Source organism: Oncorhynchus gorbuscha, unplaced genomic scaffold, assembly GCF_021184085.1.
Source record: "Oncorhynchus gorbuscha isolate QuinsamMale2020 ecotype Even-year unplaced genomic scaffold, OgorEven_v1.0 Un_scaffold_1999, whole genome shotgun sequence".
NCBI lineage: Eukaryota > Metazoa > Chordata > Actinopteri > Salmoniformes > Salmonidae > Oncorhynchus > Oncorhynchus gorbuscha.
Genome location: NW_025746620.1, coordinates 40,146 through 64,000, shown reverse-complemented (window position 1 = coordinate 64,000; position 23,855 = coordinate 40,146). Strand labels below are relative to the sequence as shown.

Genomic DNA, 23,855 nt, shown 5'->3' with positions numbered 1-23,855 from the left:
TTCCTCTCTAGTTACCACCTTAGGAGCTCCTTTTGGTTGTGGGTGACTAGATTAGTATTGTATTGTCAATTATTTGTCAGGTTGCTCTCCACGATCTTTGCAGTTATTACTATATCGTCACAGCTTCGGCATAATGGACCTGTCTGTGCTCGTTGAACAGACAGTGGTGTTAACGATACATTGTTTCAGAACAGAGCAGAACAGAATGACATGACACCTTCTACAATGGGTGGTTCCCAGGGTAACAAAGAACCCAATTAGGTGAACGGAACACAACAACGCTGTTTACGGAACACGACACAGGAAAAAGGGGTTCCGTGTGTCAAATGGCACCCTATTCCCTGTTTAGTGCACTACTTTTGACCGGGGCCCATAGGAAGTAGTGCACTACCTAGGGAATAAGGGTGCCATTTTGGGAGGCGTACACTGACACAGACAGCTTGGTAATCAGGAAGGAAGTTAGCTAGCCAGAGTCATCAGGTGGTGGAATTGACAGAACAAAAGATGATTGATTTCTGCTCTGTTTCTGCTCAACAGAACATTCTCCTCAATCACAAGTTCAGCTACTGACATGGGGCTGAAGAGAGACCTTCAGACTAGCTACTCTCTGTGATAGGGGCCGAAGAGAGACCGTCAGACTAGCTACTCTCCACAGGACTCTACCCACAGCGCTCTACCCACAAGGCTCCATCCACAGGGCTCTACCCACAGGGCTCTGGTCAAAAGTAGTGCACACTATAGAGAACATGGTGCCTTTTGGAACAAATGTCAGCCAGCCAGCCAGCCAGGAAGCCAGCCACCCAGCAAGCCAGCCAGCCACCCAGCCAGCCAGCCAGCCAGGAAGCCAGCCACCCAGCAAGCCAGCCAGCCACCCAGCCAGCCAGCCAGCCAGCCAGGAAGCCAGCCACCCAGCAAGCCAGCCACCCACCCAGCCAGCCAGGAAGCCAGCCAGCCACCCAGCCAGCCAGCCAGCCAACCACCCAGCCACCCACCCAGTAGACACAGTGCTCGGAGCTCTTACCTTGACATGCAGGTACCGTTGAGTCCCAGGTATAATACCCAAAGGCCGTCTTCTTACAGACAGCTGTGGCCTTTCCAATAAGCCGGTAGCCCCGGTCACAGCCCCAACGCACCACACTGTTGAGATGCCCTCCTGTCTGGCTCACTACAAAACCCTGCTGGGGGGAGTCTGGAGTACTGCAGTACATTGCTGAGGAGAGGGAGAGGGAGAGGGAGAGGGAGAGGGAGAGGGAGAGGGAGAGGGAGAGGGAGAGGGAGAGGGAGAGGGAGAGGGAGAGGGAGAGGGAGAGGGAGAGGGGGTATACAGCAATTACAAATGTTTGCTTGACTTTGATGTTAAATTGTTATTTACAGAAACATGTTAAAAATACATTATATTAATGAGATAATGAGAGAGATGGAGAGTCACATCTCTACAACATGGTGGATGTTACTGCTGTGGACTGAGGAGGAGAGTCAGGTCTCTATAACATGGTGGACATTACTGCTGTAGACTGAGGAGGAGAGTCAGGTCTCTACAACATGGTGGACATTACTGCTGTAGACTGAGGAGAGTCAGGTCTCTACAACATGGTGGACATTACTGCTGTAGACTGAGGAGGAGAGTCAGGTCTCTACAACATGGTGGATGTTACTGCTGTAGACTGAGGAGGAGAGTCAGGTCTCTACAACATGGTGGATGTTACTGCTGTAGACTGAGGAGGAGAGTCAGGTCTCTACAACATGGTGGACATTACTGCTGTAGACTGAGGAGAGTCAGGTCTCTACAATATGGTGAATGTTACTGCTGTAGACTGAGGAGGAGAGTCAGGTCTCTACAACATGGTGGATGTTACTGCTGTAGACTGAGGAGGAGAGTCAGGTCTCTACAACATGGTGGATGTTACTGCTGTAGACTGAGGAGGAGAGTCAGGTCTCTACAACATGGTGGACATTACTGCTGTAGACTGAGGAGGAGAGTCAGGTCTCTACAACATGGTGGACATTACTGCTGTAGACTGAGGAGAGTCAGGTCTCTACAACATGGTGGACATTACTGCTGTAGACTGAGGAGAGTCAGGTCTCTACAACATGGTGGACATTACTGCTGTAGACTGAGGAGGAGAGTCAGGTCTCTACAACATGGTGGACATTACTGCTGTAGACTGAGGAGAGTCAGGTCTCTACAACATGGTGGACATTACTGCTGTAGACTGAGGAGAGTCAGGTCTCTACAACATGGTGGACATTACTGCTGTAGACTGAGGAGAGTCAGGTCTCTACAACATGGTGGACATTACTGCTGTAGACTGAGGAGAGTCAGGTCTCTACAACATGGTGGACATTACTGCTGTAGACTGAGGAGGAGAGTCAGGTCTCTACAACATGGTGGACATTACTGCTGTAGACTGTAGACAACATGGTGGACATTACTGCTGGACTGAGGAGAGTCAGGTCTCTACAACATGGTGGACATTACTGCTGTAGACTGAGGAGAGTCAGGTCTCTACAACATGGTGGACATTACTGCTGTAGACTGAGGAGAGTCAGGTCTCTACAACATGGTGGATGTTACTGCTGTAGACTGAGGAGGAGAGTCAGGTCTCTACAACATGGTGGACATTACTGCTGTAGACTGAGGAGAGTCACATCTCTACAACATGGTGGACGTTACTGCTGTAGACTGAGGAGAGTCAGGTCTCTACAACATGGTGGACATTACTGCTGTAGACTGAGGAGAGTCAGGTCTCTACAACATGGTGGACGTTACTGCTGTAGACTGAGGAGAGTCAGGTCTCTTCAACATGGTGGACATTACTGCTGTAGACTGAGGAGGAGAGTCAGGTCTCTACAACATGGTGGACATTACTGCTGTAGACTGAGGAGGAGAGTCAGGTCTCTACAACATGGTGGACGTTACTGCTGTAGACTGAGGAGGAGAGTCAGGTCTCTACAACATGGTGGACGTTACTGCTGTAGACTGAGGAGGAGAGTCAGGTCTCTACAACATGGTGGACATTACTGCTGTAGACTGAGGAGGAGAGTCAGGTCTCTACAACATGGTGGACATTACTGCTGTAGACTGAGGAGAGTCAGGTCTCTACAACATGGTGGACATTACTGCTGTAGACTGAGGAGAGTCAGGTCTCTACAACATGGTGGACATTACTGCTGTAGACTGAGGAGGAGAGTCAGGTCTCTACAACATGGTGGACATTACTGCTGTAGACTGAGGAGAGTCAGGTCTCTACAACATGGTGGACATTACTGTGGACATTACTGCTGTAGACTGAGGAGGAGAGTCAGGTCTCTACAACATGGTGGACATTACTGCTGTAGACTGAGGAGGAGTCAGGTCTCTACAACATGGTGGACATTACTGCTGTAGACTGAGGAGAGTCAGGTCTCTACAACATGGTGGACATTACTGCTGTAGACTGAGGAGGAGAGTCAGGTCTCTACAACATGGTGGACATTACTGCTGTAGACTGAGGAGGAGAGTCAGGTCTCTACAACATGGTGGACATTACTGCTGTAGACTGAGGAGGAGAGTCAGGTCTCTACAACATGGTCTCTACAACATGGTGGACATTACTGCTGTAGACTGAGGGAGGAGAGTCAGGTCTCTACAACATGGTGGACATTACTGCTGTAGACTGGAGGAGAGTCAGGTCTCTTCAACATGGTGGACATTACTGCTGTAGACTGAGGAGAGTCAGAGGTGGACATTACTGAACATGGTGGACATTACTGCTGTAGACTGAGGAGGAGAGTCAGGTCTCTACAACATGGTGGACATTACTGCTGTAGACTGAGGAGAGTCAGGTCTCTACAACATGGTGGACATTACTGCTGTAGACTGAGGAGGAGAGTCAGGTCTCTACAACATGGTGGACATTACTGCTGTAGACTGAGGAGGAGAGTCAGGTCTCTACAACATGGTGGACATTACTGCTGTAGACTGAGGAGAGTCAGGTCTCTACAACATGGTGGATGTTACTGCTGTAGACTGAGGAGGAGAGTCAGGTCTCTACAACATGGTGGATGTTACTGCTGTAGACTGAGGAGAGTCAGGTCTCTACAACATGGTGGACGTTACTGCTGTAGACTGAGGGGAGTCAGGTCTCTACAACATGGTGGACATTACTGCTGTAGACTGAGGGGAGTCAGGTCTCTACAACATGGTGGACATTACTGCTGTAGACTGAGGAGAGTCAGGTCTCTTCAACATGGTGGACATTACTGCTGTAGACTGAGGAGGAGAGACAGGTCTCTACAACATGGTGGACGTTACTGCTGTAGACTGAGGAGGAGAGTCAGGTCTCTACAACATGGTGGATGTTACTGCTGTAGACTGAGGAAGAGAGTCAGGTCTCTACAACATGGTAGATGTCAACACTGTACCCACTGAGCTGAGCAGTCACTTTAAAACATGAGCCACAAGATTCAATTGTTTTTATTTTTAAGTTTACGCAAATCATCAATGGCCCATAGGCACACATATTCAATTTGCTTTCTCACAAAAAAAACTATATTGTGCATCCTGATACCAGCGACAGTTATTTGTTTGGACGAGGTTGTTTAAACCATCATTTCACACTCAAACAAGAACACCAGACAGATTCCATGTAAACACACAGCAGCCAATCAGAGGCTGCAACCTGCAGAAAGGAATGGAATGCGTCTCAACTAACTCCATCTGTCTACAACTAGAGCAAATCTCAGGCTACGTTCCACATGATACCCTATGTACCCTCCTCGGTCTCAGCTAACCCTGATGTGCTGTTTAAATTGGTTGCAACAGTCTCTCTCTCTCTCTCTCTCTCTCCCTCTCCCTCTCCCCCTCTCTCCCCCTCTCCCCCACTCTCTCTCTCCACCTCTCCCCCTCTCTCCCCCACTCTCTCTCTCTCTCTCTCTCTCTCTCCCCCCACTCTCTCTCTCTCTCCCCCACTCTCTCTTTCTCTCACCCTCTCCCTCTCCCCCTCTCCCCCCTCTCCTCTCCCCACTCTCTCTCTCCACCTCTCCCCCTCTCCCCCCACTCTCTCTCTCTCTCCCTCTCTCTCCCCCTCTCTCTCTCTCTCTCTCTCCCTCTCTCTCTCTCTCTCGCTCTCTCTCCCCCACTCTCTCTCTCTCTCTCTCTCTCTCTCTCTCTCTCTCTCTCTCTCTCTCTCTCTCTCTCTCTCTCTCTCTCTCTCTCTCTCTCTCTCTCTCTCTCTCTCTCTCTCTCTCTCCCTCTCTCTCTCTCTCTCGTAAATGATGATGCATTAGCAGCATACAAATATGGACACACATAGACATACAGTGGTTACATAGACCACCATACAGAGCAGTACATTACAACACAACAAAAGATAAATCAATAAATCAAATCACATTTTATTGGTCAATTTACCCCACTCTCCCCTATACACGTGTTTATTGGTCAATTTACCCTACTCTCCCCTATACACGTGTTTATTGGTCAATTTACCCCACTCTCCCCTATACACGTGTTTATTGGTCAATTTACCCCACTCTCCCCTATACACGTGTTTATTGGTCAATTTACCCCACTCTCCCCTATACACGTGTTTATTGGTCAATTTACCCCACTCTCCCCTATACACGTGTTTATTGGTCAATTTACCCCACTCTCCCCTATACACGTGTTTATTGGTCAATTTACCCCACTCTCCCCTATACACGTGTTTATTGGTCAATTTACCCCACTCTCCCCTATACACGTGTTTATTGGTCAATTTACCCCACTCTCCCTATACACGTGTTTATTGGTCAATTTACCCCACTCTCCCCTATACACGTGTTTATTGGTCAATTTACCCCACTCTCCCCTATACACGTGTTTATTGGTCAATTTACCCCACTCTCCCCTATACACGTGTTTATTGGTCAATTTACCCCACTCTCCCCTATACACGTGTTTATTGGTCAATTTACCCCACTCTCCCCTATACACGTGTTTATTGGTCAATTTACCCCACTCTCCCCTATACACGTGTTTATTGGTCAATTTACCCCACTCTCCCCTATACACGTGTTTATTGGTCAATTTACCCCACTCTCCCCTATACACGTGTTTATTGGTCAATTTACCCCACTCTCCCCTATACACGTGTTTATTGGTCAATTTACCCCACTCTCCCCTATACACGTGTTTATTGGTCAATTTACCCCACTCTCCCTATACACGTGTTTATTGGTCAATTTACCCCACTCTCCCCTATACACGTGTTTATTGGTCAATTTACCCCACTCTCCCCTATACACGTGTTTATTGGTCAATTTACCCCACTCTCCCCTATACACGTGTTTATTGGTCAATTTACCCCACTCTCCCCTATACACGTGTTTATTGGTCAATTTACCCGTACTTCCCTATACACGTGTTTATTGGTCAATTTACCCCACTCTCCCCTATACACGTGTTTATTGGTCAAATTCTAGCCCAACAATCTCCCCTATACAACAAATTTATTGGTCAATTTACCCCACTCTCCCTAAACAAAAGTGTTTATTGGTCAATTTACCCCATCTCCCCTAAACGTGTTTATTGGTCAATTTACAGACTCTCCCCTATACACGTGTTTATTGGTCAATTTAACCCAGTCTCCCCTACACGTGTTTATTGGTCAATTTACCCCACTCTCCCCTATACACGTGTTTATTGGTCAATTTAACCCAGTCTCCCCTATACACGTGTTTATTGGTCAATTTACTAGACTCTCCCTATACACGTGTTTATTGAACACAGTATATACCCCACTCTCCCCTATAACGTGTTTATTGGTCAATTTACCCCACTCTCCCTATACACGTGTTTATTGGTCAATTTACCCCACTCTCCTATACACGTGTTTATTGGTCAATTTAACCCACTCTCCCCATATACACGTGAGTAATGCATAGACCCAGATACACGTGTTTATTGAACAATTTATATCTCCCTATACACGTGTTTATTGGTCAATTTACCCCACTAAGATACAGTGTTTATTGGTCAATTTAACCCAGTAAATACACGTGTTTATTGGTCAATTTACCCCACTCTCCCCTATACAGTGTTTATTGGTCAATTTTACCCATATAGATGTGTTTATTGGTCAATTTAGACTCCCCCTATACACGTGTTTATTGGTCAATTTAACCCAGTCTCCCTATACACGTGTTTATTGGTCAATTTACCCCACTCTCCCTAAGACACGTGTTTATTGGTCAATTTAACACTCTCCCCTATACACGTGTTTATTGGTCAATTTACCCCACTCTCCCTATAATAGAACACAGTTATACATATGTTAAAGTAATGCATAACTAAGATTACATTTAAGTCATTTAGAAGACGCTCTTATCCATATGATTACAAATTCTAGCTCCAACAATTCAGTAATATCTAACAAATAATATCTCACAATTTCACAACACACACAAATCTAAAAGATAAATTGGAATTAGAATACAGTAAATACATTTGAGATGAGTAATGCATAGACTAAGATACAATAGAATAGAACACAGTATATACATATGACATGAGTAATGCATAGACTAAGATACAGTAGAATAGAACACAGTATATACATATGAGATGAGTAATGCATAGACTAAGATACAGTAGAATAGAACACAGTATATACATATGAGATGAGTAATGCATAGACTAAGATACAGTAGAATAGAACACAGTATATACATATGAGATGAGTAATGCATAGACTAAGATACAGTAGAATAGAACACAGTATATACATATGAGATGAGTAATGCATAGACTAAGATACAGTAGAATAGAACACAGTATATACATATGAGATGAGTAATGCATAGACTAAGATACAGTAGAATAGAACACAGTATATACATATGAGATGAGTAATGCATAGACTAAGATACAGTAGAATAGAACACAGTATATACATATGAGATGAGTAATGCATAGACTAAGATACAGTAGAATAGAACACAGTATATACATATGAGATGAGTAATGCATAGACTAAGATACAGTAGAATAGAACACAGTATATACATATGATATGAGTAATGCATAGACTAAGATACAGTAGAATAGAACACAGTATATACATATGAGATGAGTAATGCATAGACTAAGATACAGTAGAATAGAACACAGTATATACATATGAGATGAGTAATGCATAGACTAAGATACAGTAGAATAGAACACAGTATATACATATGATATGAGTAATGCATAGACTAAGATACAGTAGAATAGAACACAGTATATACATATGAGATGAGTAATGCAACATATATATACACATTATTAAAGTGGCCAGTGTTTCAGTATTAAAGTGGCCAGTGTTTCAGTATTAAAGTGGCCAGTGTTTCAGTATTAAAGTGGCCAGTGTTTCAGTATTAAAGTGGCCAGTGTTTCAGTATTAAAGTGGCCAGTGTTTTAGTATTAAAGTGGCTAGTGTTTTAGTATTAAAGTGGCCAGTGTTTCAGTATTAAAGTGGCTAGTGTTTCAGTATTAAAGTGGCCAGTGTTTCATTATTAAAGTGGCCAGTGTTTCAGTATTAAAGTGGCCAGTGTTTCAGTATTAAAGTGGCCAGTGTTTCAGTATTAAAGTGGCCAGTGTTTCAGTATTAAAGTGGCCAGTGTTTCAGTATTAAAGTGGCTAGTGTTTTAGTATTAAAGTGGCCAATGTTTCAGTATTAAAGTGGCCAGTGTTTCAGTATTAAAGTGGCCAGTGTTTCAGTATTAAAGTGGCCAGTGTTTCAGTATTAAAGTGGCCAGTGTTTCAGTATTAAAGTGGACAGTGTTTCAGTATTAAAGTGGCCAGTGTTTCAGTATTAAAGTGGCTAGTGTTTTAGTATTAAAGTGGCCAGTGTTTCAGTATTAAAGTGGCTAGTGTTTCAGTATTAAAGTGGCCAGTGTTTCAGTATTAAAGTGGCCAGTGTTTCAGTATTAAAGTGGCCAGTGTTTCAGTATTAAAGTGGCCAGTGTTTCAGTATTAAAGTGGCCAGTGTTTTAGTATTAAAGTGGTGTTTCCAGTGTTTTAGTATTAAAGTGGCCAGTGTTTCAGTATTAAAGTGGCCAGTGTTTCAGTATTAAAGTGGCTAGTGTTTCAGTATTAAAGTGGCTAGTGTTTCAGTATTAAAGTGGCCAGTGTTTCAGTATTAAAGTGGCCAGTGTTTCAGTATTAAAGTGGCTAGTGTTTCAGTATTAAAGTGGCTAGTGTTTCAGTATTAAAGTGGCCAGTGTTTCAGTATTAAAGTGGCCAGTGTTTTAGTATTAAAGTGGCCAGTGTTTCAGTATTAAAGTGGCCAGTGTTTCAGTATTAAAGTGGCCAGTGTTTTAGTATTAAAGTGGCCAGTGTTTCAGTATTAAAGTGGCCAGTGTTTCAGTATTAAAGTGGCCAGTGTTTCAGTATTAAAGTGGCCAGTGTTTTAGTATTAAAGTGGCCAGTGTTTCAGTATTAAAGTGGCCAGTGTTTCAGTATTAAAGTGGCCAGTAGTTTTAGTATTAAAGTGGCCAGTGTTTCAGTATTAAAGTGGCCAGTGTTTCAGTATTAAAGTGGCCAGTGTTTTAGTATTAAAGTGGCCAGTGTTTCAGTATTAAAGTGGCCAGTGTTTCAGTATTAAAGTGGCCAGTGTTTTAGTATTAAAGTGGCCAGTGTTTCAGTATTAAAGTGGCCAGTGTTTCAGTATTAAAGTGGCCAGTGTTTCAGTATTAAAGTGGCTAGTGTTTTAGTATTAAAGTGGCCAGTGTTTCAGTATTAAAGTGGCCAGTGTTTCATTATTAAAGTGGCCAGTGTTTCAGTATTAAAGTGGCCAGTGTTTCAGTATTAAAGTGGCCAGTGTTTCAGTATTAAAGTGGCCAGTGTTTTAGTATTAAAGTGGCTAGTGTTTCAGTATTAAAGTGGCCAGTGTTTCAGTATTAAAGTGGCTAGTGTTTCAGTATTAAAGTGGCCAGTGTTTTAGTATTAAAGTGGCTAGTGTTTCAGTATTAAAGTGGCCAGTGTTTCAGTATTAAAGTGGCCAGTGTTTCAGTATTAAAGTGGCCAGTGTTTCATCACAACACAGTGATGATGCTGATGGCTAGACAAGTTCCTGTTCTGTAAGGAATTAGTAGGGAATGCTACAGGCTCGTTTGTTTTCGGTAATGGGGCCCACGTATGGACGGGGCCCAGGGATGGACGGGGCCTAGGGATGGACGAGGCCTAGGGATGGACGGGGCCCAGGGATGGACGGGGCCTAGGGATGGACGGGGCCTAGGGATGGACGGGGCCCAGGGATGGACTGGACCTCGGGATGGACCTAGGGATGGACGAGGCCTAGGGATGGACGAGGCGTAGGGATGGACGGGCCCAGGGATGGACGGGGCCTAGGGATGGATGGGGCCTAGGGATGGACGGGGCCCAGGGATGGACGGGACCTCGGGATGGACCTAGGGATGGACGAGGCCTAGGGATGGACGGGGCCTAGGGATGGACGGGGCCTAGGGATGGACGGGGCCTAGGGATGGACGGGGCCCAGGGATGGACGGGGCCTAGGGATGGACGGGGCCTAGGGATGGACGGGTCCTAGGGATGGACGGGGCCTAGGGATGGACGGGGCCTAGGGATGGATGGGGCCTAGGGATGGACGGGGCCTAGGGATGGACGGGGCCCAGGGATGGACGGGGCCCAGGGATGGACGGGGCCCAGGGATGGACGGGGCCTAGGGATGGACGGGGCCCAGGGATGGACGGGGCCCAGGGATGGACGGGGCCTAGGGATGGACTGGGAATAGAATATATATATATTGTATTTACTTTGCCACCATGGCCTTTTTTGCCTTTACCTCCCTTCTCACCTCATTTGCTCACATTGTATATAGACTCGTTTCTACTGTATTATTGATTGTATGTTTGTTTTACTCCATGTGTAACTCTGTGTCGTTGTATCTGTCAAACTGCTTTGCTTTATCTTGGCCAGGTCACAATTGTAAATGAGAACTTGTTCTCAACTTGCCCACCTGGTTAAATAAAGGTGAAATAAAATTTAAATAAAAAAAATGTTTTTGTCCAGAACTGCCCAATGGCCAGTCTATTTCTGGTAGGGGCCCTGTACCATGACGTTAATGACTCCTATTGGTTGTGTAGTATAGCGGGGTGGATGAAGACATGCTGGGTGAAGGAAAGTCATTATTAACAGGATACATACTTTGATACTCACCCACATATCTGACGTGGAAGCCCTTCCTGTTGGTGCCGTGGTCAGACGACCAGCGCAGAAGCAACTGATGACCAGAGGTCGTGAGGTTAAAGGGCGTGGTGATGTCACCGCTGAGGGACGCCAGGCTCTGGCTGTAGATGTTAGGACCTGTTAGGACAGAGACACAGAGAAATGTTAGGACCTGTTAGGACCTATTAGGACAGAGACACAGAGAGATGTTAGGACCTATTAGGACCTGTTAGGACAGAGTAGTGTATAATATGTACTGTATAACATGTACTGTAAAACATGTAGTATGTGTAAATATGTACTGTATAACATGTACTGTAAAACATGTAGTGTATAATATGTACTGTATAACATGTACTGTAAAACATGTAGTGTATAATATGTACTGTATAACATGTACTGTAAAACATGTAGTGTATAATATGTACTGTATAACATGTACTGTAAAATATGTACTGTGTAGTGTATTACATGTACTGTGTAGTGTATTACATGTACAGTGTAGTGTATTACATGTACTGTGTAGTGTATTACATGTACTGTGTAGTGTAGTACATGTACTGTGTAGTGTATTACATGTACTGTGTACTGTATAACATGTACTGTGTAGTGTATAACATGTACTGTGTAGTGTATAACATGTACTGTGTAGTGTATTACATGTACTGTGTAGTGTATTACATGTACTGTGTAGTGTATTACATGTACTGTGTAGTGTATTACATGCACTGTGTAGTGTATAACATGTACTGTGTAGTGTATTACATGTACTGTGTAGTGTATTACATGTACTGTGTAGTGTATTACATGTACTGTGTAGTGTAGTACATGTACTGTGTAGTGTATTACATGTACTGTGTAGTGTATTACATGTACTGTGTAGTGTAGTACATGTACTGTGTAGTGTATTACATGTACTGTGTAACCACACTTGTTGGCTGGTTAGCTCCTCTATTGGAATTCAAAGCGCGATTCGTTGTATTCGTTCGACCTTGCAGTGGCTGGATTTATTCATCTTTAAGTAGTCAATTACACTGGCAAATAGCCATATTGCTTTGACTCAGACCTCAATAAAGTAGGGTTGACTCATTTTTACAATCTTCGTAAATAATGTTCCCTCTAAACTAAACGTCGCGCTTGCCTGGCGGTGCGCCCTCTTGCAGGACTGATGCGCAGAAGCAAAGCCAGGCGGCACAGAGTTCCAACTTCGCTGAGTTCGCCCAATTAGTTTACACTATATATTGTAGATCAACGTTTTATGTTTTATTTTTTATGAATCAGCATTATATCAGCCCATTTGCAATGCAACAAACCAAACCAAATTTAACTTTGCAAGATTGAGCCTGGGATTTCGTTGTAGGCAGAGCCAGAGAGCAACGGACTAGAAGGATATTGGGGATGAGGTCTTTCAATCACCGGGCGAGTGTCTGCGCTTTTCAGATCAGAGCGCCGTGTGTGTGTATATGTATGCCATTTAGCAGACGCTTTTATCCAAAGCGACTTACAGTCATGTGTGCATACATTCTACGTATGGGTGGTCCCGGGTATCGAACCCACTACCCTGGCGTTACAAGCGCCATGCTCTACCAACTGAGCTACAGAAGGACCACTGTATGTATGTATGTATGTATGTATGTATGTATGTATGTATGTATGTATGTATGTATGTATGTATGTATGTATGTATGTATGTATGTATGTATGTATGTATGTATGTATGTATGTATGTATGTATGTATGTATGTATGTATGTATGTATGTATGTATGTATGTATGTATGTATGTATGTATGTAGATAGTCTTTGTCATTTAGCGAGTTGGTAGCCCAGTTATAGAGAAGTATCGGTCAACAATGGGGAGTTACAGCTTCCCTACCGGAACACAAAACGTGTCGGCTACATCATCTGCTGTCGTGAAAAGCCAGTCAGGTAAAACACAATTAAAGGGGCAGTATTGTATTTTGAGACAGGCTTGAATGTGCAAATGAACCAATAGTCAGAGGGGTACAGTGTCTAATTCCCTGTATGGTGATAATAATATATACATTTTTTAAGTGGTTTCTTGTATCATATAACACAATACAATGCCATTTACATTCACCTATTTGGCCCATGGTCGTACAGACTAATACATACAATCATGAATTCATGTCAAAGTCCTTCACAATGAAAAAACGTTTTTAGAAGTCTCATACACTGTGGACTGGCACTGAACACTGCATGTAGGTTACTGTGGACTGGCACTGAACACTGCATGTAGGTTACTGTGGACTGGCACTGAACACTGCATGTAGGTTACTGTAGGCTGGTACTGAACACTGCCTGTAGGTTACTGTGGACTGGCACTGAACACTGCATGTAGGTTACTGTAGGCTGGCACTGAACACTGCATGTAGGTTACTGTAGGCCGGTACTGAACACTGCATGTAGGTTACTGTAGGCCGGTACGGAACACTGCATGTAGGTTACTGTAGGCCGGTACTGAACACTGCATGTAGGTTACTGTGGACTGGCACTGAACACTGCATGTAGGTTACTGTAGGCTGGCACTGAACACTGCATGTAGGTTACTGTAGGCTGGTACTGAACACTGCATGTAGGTTACTGTGGACTGGCACTGAACACTGCATGTAGGTTACTGTAGGCTGGTACTGAACACTGCATGTAGGTTACTGTAGGCTGGCACTGAACACTGCATGTAGGTTACTGTAGGCTGGCACTGAACACTGCATGTAGGTTACTGTAGGCCGGTACTGAACACTGCATGTAGGTTACTGTAGGCCGGTACGGAACACTGCATGTAGGTTACTGTAGGCTGGTACTGAACACTGCATGTAGGTTACTGTGGACTGGCACTGAACACTGCATGTAGGTTACTGTAGGCTGGCACTGAACACTGCATGTAGGTTACTGTAGGCTGGTACTGAACACTGCATGTAGGTTACTGTGGACTGGCACTGAACACTGCATGTAGGTTACTGTAGGCTGGTACTGAACACTGCATGTAGGTTACTGTAGGCTGGCACTGAACACTGCATGTAGGTTACTGTAGGCTGGCACTGAACACTGCATGTAGGTTACTGTAGGCTGGCACTGAACACTGCATGTAGGTTACTGTAGGCTGGCACTGAACACTGCATGTAGGTTACTGTAGGCTGGCACTGAACACTGCATGTAGGTTACTGTAGGCTGGCACTGAACACTGCATGTAGGTTACTGTAGGCTGGCACTGAACACTGCATGTAGGTTACTGTAGGCTGGCACTGAACACTGCATGTAGGTTACTGTAGGCTGGCACTGAACACTGCATGTAGGTTACTGTAGGCTGGCACTGAACACTGCATGTAGGTTACTGTAGGCTGGCACACTGAACACTGCATGTATGGTTACTGTAGGCTGGCACTGAACACTGCATGTAGGTTACTGTAGGCTGGCACTGAACACTGCATGTAGGTTACTGTAGGCTGGCACTGAACACTGCATGTAGGTTACTGTAGGCTGGCACTGAACACTGCATGTAGGTTACTGTGGACTGGCACTGAACACTGCATGTAGGTTACTGTAGGCTGGCACTGAACACTGCATGTAGGTTACTGTGGACTGGCACTGAACACTGCATGTAGGTTACTGTGGACTGGCACTGAACACTGCATGTAGGTTACTGTAGACTGGCACTGAACACTGCATGTAGGTTACTGTAGGCTGGCACTGAACACTGCATGTAGGTTACTGTAGGCCGGTACTGAACACTGCATGTAGGTTACTGTGGACTGGCACTGAACACTGCATGTAGGTTACTGTAGGCTGGCACTGAACACTGCATGTAGGTTACTGTAGGCTGGCACTGAACACTGCATGTAGGTTACTGTAGGCTGGCACTGAACACTGCATGTAGGTTACTGTAGGCTGGCACTGAACACTGCATGTAGGTTACTGTAGGCTGGCACTGAACACTGCATGTAGGTTACTGTAGGCTGGCACTGAACACTGCATGTAGGTTACTGTAGGCTGGCACTGAACAACAGGGTGCTTGGAAGGGTGCTTGGAAGGGTGCTTGGTAGGGGGCTTGGAAGGGTGCTTGGAAGGGTGCTTGGAAGGGTGCTTGGAAGGGTGCTTGGTAGGGGGGCTTGGAAGGGTGCTTGGTAGGGGTGCTTGGAAGGGTGCTTGGAAGGGTGCTTGGAGTAAGGTCTGAGTTTAAAATCGTACAATTAATGGCTGATGGATTCATTATCTAAAGCCTTTACATGACAGATCAAATCTATGGTCATTTTTGCAAATTATCCGGCGATGAGAGATGTGAAGAGAGAGGAATTAACTGCCATACTCAAAGTGACGTTGATAAATGTCCCACCGTCAAATATTTCCAGGATGTCAAACTCCTTCTCAGTCTGGAAGAGCTGGAAGTGGAGGGTGACGTTGTAGCCCTTCTCTACGTTGATGAGCCAGGAACACGTCTGGAGGTTGTGGTAACTGTCTGGGTAGCCGGGACTCAGGATCACCCCCGTGGAGTCAAAGCGGACCTCGTTAGCAGGACATTGTACTGCGGGTGGAGAGAGGACAGAGAGTGACAGAGTGAAGTGAAAAGACAGAGAGGACAGAGTGATGTTAGAGGACAGAGTGATGTTATAATAATAATAATAAGAATAATAATAATAATAATATAATAATGATAATATAATATATATAATAATAATATATGTTAGAGGACAGAGTGATGTTAGAGGACAGAGAGGACAGAGTGATGTTAGAGGACAGAGTGATGTTAGAGGACAGAGAGGACAGAGTGATGTTAGAGGACAGAGAGGACAGAGTGATGTTAGAGGACATAGTGATGTTAGAGGACAGAGTGATGTTAGAGGACAGAGAGGACAGAGTGATGTTAGAGGACATAGTGATGTTAGAGGACAGAGTGATGTTAGAGGAGAGAGATGACAGAGTGATGTTAGAGGACAGAGTGAGGACAGACTGATGTTAGAGGACAGAGTGATGTTAGAGGACAGAGTGATGTTAGAGGACAGAGATGACAGAGTGATGTTAGAGGACAGAGTGATGTTAGAGGACAGAGTGATGTTAGATGACAGAGTGATGTTAGAGGACAGAGTGATGTTAGAGGACAGAGATGACAGAGTGATGTTAGAGGACAGAGTGATGTTAGAGGACAGAGTGATGTTAGATGACAGAGTGATGTTAGAGGACAGAGATGACAGAGTGATGTTAGAGGACAGAGTGATGTTAGAGGACAGAGTGATGTTAGAGGACAGAGTAATGTTAGAGGACAGAGAGATGACAGAGGACAGAGTGATGTTAGATGACAGAGTGATGTTAGAGGACAGAGTGATGTTAGAGGACAGAGTGATGTTAGATGACAGAGTGATGTTAGAGGACAGAGTGATGTTAGAGGACAGAGTGATGTTAGAGGACAGAGTGATGTTAGATGACAGAGTGATGTTAGAGGACAGAGTGATGTTAGAGGACAGAGATGACAGAGTGATGTTAGAGGACAGAGTGATGTTAGAGGACAGAGTGATGTTAGAGGACAGAGTGATGTTAGAGGACAGAGATGACAGAGTGATGTTAGAGGACAGAGTGATGTTAGAGGACAGAGTGATGTTAGAGGACAGAGTGATGTTAGAGGACAGAGATGACAGAGTGATGTTAGAGGACAGAGTGATGTTAGAGGACAGAGTGATGTTAGAGGACAGAGATGACAGAGTGATGTTAGAGGACAGAGTGATGTTAGATGACAGAGTGATGTTAGAGGACAGAGATGACAGAGTGATGTTAGAGGACAGAGTGATGTTAGAGGACAGAGATGACAGAGTGATGTTAGAGGACAGAGTGATGTTAGAGGACAGAGTGATGTTAGAGGACAGAGATGACAGAGTGATGTTAGATGACAGAGTGATGTTAGAGGACAGAGTGATGTTAGAGGACAGAGATGATCATCAGTTTCTCAGTTACAGAGACAGATACCTTTGATGGTGACTATATACATCATCACCTTTCTCAGTACAGGAGACAGATCTGATATAACGTCAACACTTTCGGTCCATATTGTTATTCTGACAACAGCTTTCTTTCTTCAGGCATTTTTTAAAAAGAGGTTTAATAGAACAGAAAGGTTAACGTTGCCAACAAAATGTGAAATGTTCAGGCAACAAAAACAAAAGAGCAGGAAAACATTTGAAGCTGATATCATATTATTATATATATATTATTATTATATTATATTATATCAAAGATCAGAATGTAGAAACACGACAGGTTTTTAAAAAACAAAGATGGATTACGTCGACAGAGAGCTCAATCTTTTTTCCCGACTCGATACAGGAACGTGTACAGCGGACATCAACAAACAGAAAGAATTAAATTAAATTAGAGGTCGAACCTATTTCCGTGAAGGTGAACTCTCTGTGCTTTATACATTTACATTTACATTTAAGTCATTTAGCAGACGCTCTTATCCAGAGCGACTTACAAATTGCCCAGGACAATGTGTCTGTCCTCACTAAGGCACCGTATTCCCTATACTGTGCATTACTTTTTACAGCAAAGACAAACGGTTATAAGAGGAATGTTGGAATTCTGAGTTTCAACTGTTCTGCCTGTGATTATTATTATTGGACCATGTTGGTCATCTATGAACATTTGAACATCTTGGTTCTGTTATAATCTCCACCCGGCACAGCCAGAAGAGGACTGGTCACCCCACATAGCCTGGTTCCTCTCTACGTTTATAATCTCCACCCCTCATAGCCTGGTTCCTCTCTAGGTTTATAATCTCCACCCGGCACAGCCAGAAGAGGACTGGTCACCCCACATAGCCTGGTTCCTCTCTAGGTTTATAATCTCCACCCCTCATAGCCTGGTTCCTCTCTAGGTTTATAATCTCCACCCCTCATAGCCTGGTTCCTCTCTAGGTTTATAATCTCCACCCCTCATAGCCTGGTTCCTCTCTAGGTTTATAATCTCCACCCCTCATAGCCTGGTTCCTCTCTAGGTTTATAAACTCCACCCCTCATAGCCTGGTTCCTCTCTAGGTTTATAATCTCCACCCCTCATAGCCTGGTTCCTCTCTAGGTTTATAATCTCCACCCCTCATAGCCTGGTTCCTCTCTAGGTTTATAAACTCCACCCCTCATAGCCTGGTTCCTCTCTAGGTTTATAAACTCCACCCCTCATAGCCTGGTTCCTCTCTAGGTTTATAATCTCCACCCGGCACAGCCAGAAGAGGACTGGCCACCCCACATAGCTTGGTTCCTCTCTAGGTTTCTTCCTAGGTTTTGGCCTTTCCAGGGAGTTTTTCCTAGCCACCGTGCTTCAACCCCTGCATTGCTTGCTGTTTGGGGGTTTTAGGCTGGGTTTCTGTACAGCACTTTGAGATATCAGCTGATGTACGAAGGGCTATATAAATACATTTGATTTGATTTGAGTGATGTTTTCAGTTTAGATGCTCTCTAGATCTATGACCCCTGGTCAAAAGCAGTGCACTACATAGGGGACTCCATTACAGATGCAGCCGATGTTTTCAGTTTAGATGCTCTCTAGATCTATGACCCCTGGTCAAAAGCAGTGCACTACATAGGGGACTCCATTACAGATGCAGCAGATGCTAACCTTGGCAGAGAGGTGGAGGGCCGTCCATCTGGAGCCTCTCCCCCAGCCTGCACGTCAGGATCTCCGAGCCCAGCAGGGTGAACCCTGGCAGGCACTGGTATGCTAACCTTGGCAGAGAATGTCCCCTGGAGGAACCACACACAGACACACACACACACACACACACACACACACACACACACACACACACACACACACACACACACACACACACACACACACACACACACACACACACACACACACACACACACACACACACACACACACACACACACACACACACACACACACACACAGACGCACGCACACGCTCACACACGCACACACGCTCACACACGCTCACACACACACACACACACACACACACACACACACACACACACACACACACACACACACACACACACACACACACACACACACACACACACACACACACACACACACACACACACACACACACACACGCACGCACGCACGCACGCACACACACACACAGTCTTTCAGATAGGAGGCATAGACATCACTAAACACCACCAGGCCTGGCTTGATATAATCAGATGCCAGGTCAGCTCAGACAAGCACAGCTAAAGTATTTGAAATAAATCAAATACTATTTGAACCCAGGTCTGAATACAATACTGTAGCCGTCAAGGCATTATCAAGATGGACACTCTGATGAAGGGCTGGGGTACCTTTGATTTTAATTTTTAATTTTTCCTTTAACTAGGCAAGTCAGTTAATTAAGAACCTAGTGGTTAGAGCGTTGGACTAGTAACCGAAAGGTTGCAAAATCGAATCCCCGAGCTGACAAGGTAAAAATGTGTCGTACTGGCCCTGAACAAGGCAGTTAACCCACTGTTCCTAGGCCGTCATTGAAATTAAGAATTTGTTCTTAACTGACTTGCCTAGTTAAATAAAGGTAAAAATTAAATTAAATAAAGATTTCTGGAGAAACCTAACTTGATTATTTATCAGACATCACTTGCTGAAATTCAGTGAACAGATATATCTTAATAACGCCATGCTTGTCTCAGAGCAGCGCAAGACAGTGATGAAATAGATGTCTACAGCAATTTCACGATTGTTGAAGTGGATGGACCAAGGTGCAGCATGATTTGAGTTCCACATATTTATTTAAAGTGAAACTTTTCAACAAAACATTTTTTTAGTTTTTTTAAAGCAACGAAACCATGACTACGTGGTGCAACAAACACAATATCCCACAAAGCTGTGAGAAAGGGCTTCCTAAATATGAACCCCAATTCGAGGCAACGATTACCAGCTGCCTCTAATTGGGAAACATGCAACTCACCAACGTAGAAATACAATGACTAGAACACCCACCCCTAGTCACGCTCTGACCTAAACACCATAGAGAACCAAGGGCTCGGAGCTTGACAATAACGATATTCTGGAGATTATATTGTTAAAAAAATAATAATGACAGTGAGCGATTGTAATCTGAATAAAAGGCCAAAATAATATTTATAAAAATACATCCCTACTAAAAGCCATGATGGCGCTGTACAACGTGACCGTGTGTGATTGAAAGAGGATTTTCCAGTCAGCAACAAGTTGTTTACCTTCATGAGACAATTTTGTTCCAAAATTTCTGTTAAATCTATGATATTTATTCCCATAGTTATTCGTTATGGATCCATAACTAAATAAACATTTTGAAAGAGTATTTTTATCATTATGGGGCGGCAGCGTAGCCTAGTGGTTAGAGTGTTGGACTAGGAACCGGAAGGTTGCGAGTTCAAACCCCCGAGCTGACAAGGTACAAATCTGTCGTTCTGCCCCTGAACAAGGCAGTTAACCCACTGTTCCCAGGCCGTCATTGAAAATAAGAATATGTTCTTGACTGACTTGCCTGGTTAAATAAAGGTTAAAAAAAAATTATGTTATTAACGAAAAGCATGAAGATGCCATTATTAGTTACATTGTTTTAGAACAGAACAGCGGGAACGTTTCCTTAACCAGCGCCGTTATTAGTGCAATGATTTTGTTTTCAAATAACGTAAAATGAGCGAGAAAAAACCCAGTCTTGAACATGGGGTGAGACATTGTTACTAATTTGTAAATAAAGCCAGTTTGTTATTTAGAATGATGTATTTATGTTTTTAGAGGGAGAGAAACCAAAAACCTACAGTCATCTCATGGGTCTCCCCAGTCGAGGGCGGCACGGATATTAAACCAGCATCTGTAGCAACACAGCTTGCACTGCGCCACTTTGATATAAATGAATGAATGAACACAGAGAAATAAACAGCTAACTCACCAACCAAACAACTCACAAACCAAACAACTCACCAACCAAACAAACAACTCACCAACCAAACAACTCACCAATCAAACAAACAACTCACAAACCAAACAACTCACAAACCAAACAACTCACAAACCAGCCAACTCACCAACCAAACAACTCACCAACCAAACAACTCACCAACCAGCCAACTCACCAACCAAACAACTCACCAACCAAACAACTCACCAACCAAACAACTCACCAACCAAACAAACAACTCACCAACCAAACAAACAACTCACCAACCAAAAAAACAACTCACCAACCAAACAAACAACTCACCAACCAAAAAAACAACTCACCAACCAAACACATGTATAAAAGGTGACAGACCTATTTCAAACTCGTCATGTTCTGTGAGGACTTCTGCGTTGGCAACAGCTGGAGGAGACTGACACACTCTCAGTTGGTATGCTGTGAAGGGGGATAAACAACAACAATAATCAACAACAATAAAGAACAACAACAATAGAAGGTAAACATTAACTTACGTATCAACACAAGAGTTCGGCTGTTGATATGCATCCTGTCAGCTCATCAAACTGTCATCACACCTCCTTCCTCCTGTCAGCTCATCAAACTGTCATCACACCTCCTTCATCCTGTCAGCTCATCAAACTGTCATCACACCTCCTTCACCCTGTCAGCTCATCAAACTGTCATCACACCTCCTTCCTCCTGTCAGCTCATCAAACTGTCATCACACCTCCTTCCTCCTGTCAGCTCATCAAACTGTCATCACACCTCCTTCCTCCTGTCAGCTCATCAAACTGTCATCACACCTCCTTCCTCCTGTCAGCTCATCAAACTGTCATCACACCTCCTTCCTCCTGTCAGCTCATCAAACTGTCATCACACCTCCTTCCTCCTGTCAGCTCATCAAACTGTCATCACACCTCCTTCCTCCTGTCAGCTCATCAAACTGTCATCACACCTCCTTCCTCCTGTCAGCTCATCAAACTGTCATCACACCTCCTTCATCCTGTCAGCTCATCAAACTGTCATCACCCCTCCTTCCTCCTGTCAGCTCATCAAACTGTCATCACACCTCCTTCCTCCTGTCAGCTCATCAAACTGTCATCACACCTCCTTCATCCCGTCAACTCATCAAACTGTCATCACCCCTCCTTCCTCCTGTCAGCTCATCAAACTGTCATCACACCTCCTTCCTCCTGTCAGCTCATCAAACTGTCATCACACCTCCTTCATCCTGTCAGCTCATCAAACTGTCATCACACCTCCTTCCTCCTGTCAGCTCATCAAACTGTCATCACACCTCCTTCCTCCTGTCAGCTCATCAAACTGTCATCAGACCTCCTTCATCCCGTCAACTCATCAAACTGTCATCACCCCTCCTTTTTCCTGTCAGCTCATCAAACTGTCATCACACCTCCTTCCTCCTGTCAGCTCATCAAACTGTCATCACACCTCCTTCATCCTGTCAGCTCATCAAACTGTCATCACACCTCCTTCCTCCTGTCAGCTCATCAAACTGTCATCACACCTCCTTCCTCCTGTCAGCTCATCAAACTGTCATCACACCTCCTTCCTCCTGTCAGCTCATCAAACTGTCATCACACCTCCTTCCTCCTGTCAGCTCATCAAACTGTCATCACACCTCCTTCCTCCTGTCAGCTCATCAAACTGTCATCACACCTCCTTCCTCCTGTCAGCTCATCAAACTGTCATCACACCTCCTTCCTCCTGTCAGCTCATCAAACTGTCATCACACCTCCTTCCTCCTGTCAGCTCATCAAACTGTCATCACACCTCCTTCCTCCTGTCAGCTCATCAAACTGTCATCACACCTCCTTCATCCTGTCAACTCATCACACTGTCATCACCCCTCCTTTTCCTGTCAACTCATCACACTTCTAAGCCTGTAAATCTATAGAACGTCCAGCTATCATTTACATTTACATTTAAGTCATTTAGCAGACGCTCTTATCCAGAGCGACTTGAACCTAAAACACGATCATAAAAAAATGGCATGATAATTCAACCTGTGGTAAGCACGGTCTGTAGTGACGCCTCTACCACTGAGACGCAGTGCCTTAGACCGCTGAACCACGGTCTGTAGTGACGCCTCTACCACTGAGACGCAGTGCCTTAGACCGCTGAACCACGGTCTGTAGTGACGCCTCTACCACTGAGACGCAGTGCCTTAGACCGCTGAACCACGGTCTGTAGTGACGCCTCTACCACTGAGACGCAGTGCCTTAGACCGCTGAACCACGGTCTGTAGTGACGCCTCTACCACTGAGACGCAGTGCCTTAGACCGCTGAACCACGGTCTGTAGTGACGCCTCTACCACTGAGACGCAGTGCCTTAGACCGCTGAACCACGGTCTGTAGTGACGCCTCTACCACTGAGACGCAGTGCCTTAGACCGCTGAACCACGGTCTGTAGTGACGCCTCTACCACTGAGACGCAGTGCCTTAGACCGCTGAACCACGGTCTGTAGTGACGCCTCTACCACTGAGACGCAGTGCCTTAGACCGCTGAACCACGGTCTGTAGTGACGCCTCTACCACTGAGACGCAGTGCCTTAGACCGCTGAACCACGGTCTGTAGTGACGCCTCTGACCACTGAGACGCAGTGCCTTAGACCGCTGAACCACGGTCTGTAGTGACGCCTCTACCACTGAGACGCAGTGCCTTAGACCGCTGAACCACGGTCTGTAGTGACGCCTCTACCACTGAGACGCAGTGCCTTAGACCGCTGAACCA

At 44.7% G+C, this 23,855-nt stretch overlaps 1 protein-coding gene across 1 annotated transcript in view; it reads right to left on the bottom strand.

Annotated features, from left to right (window-relative positions):
* LOC124024795 (CUB and sushi domain-containing protein 3-like) overlaps positions 1-18,897 on the bottom strand; it is a gene marked incomplete at its 3' end in the record, with an annotated part of 47,900 nt that extends 29,003 nt beyond the window's left edge. The window contains exons 1-4 of the mRNA XM_046338546.1: positions 18,808-18,897; positions 15,542-15,730; positions 11,183-11,329; positions 1,022-1,210 (exon numbers count right to left, since the gene is read on the bottom strand). Of these exons, the coding sequence (XP_046194502.1) occupies positions 1,022-1,210; positions 11,183-11,329; positions 15,542-15,730; positions 18,808-18,835 (553 nt within the window). The remainder of the gene's footprint in view (positions 1-1,021; positions 1,211-11,182; positions 11,330-15,541; positions 15,731-18,807) is intronic.
* Positions 18,898-23,855: the final 4,958 nt, after the last annotated feature.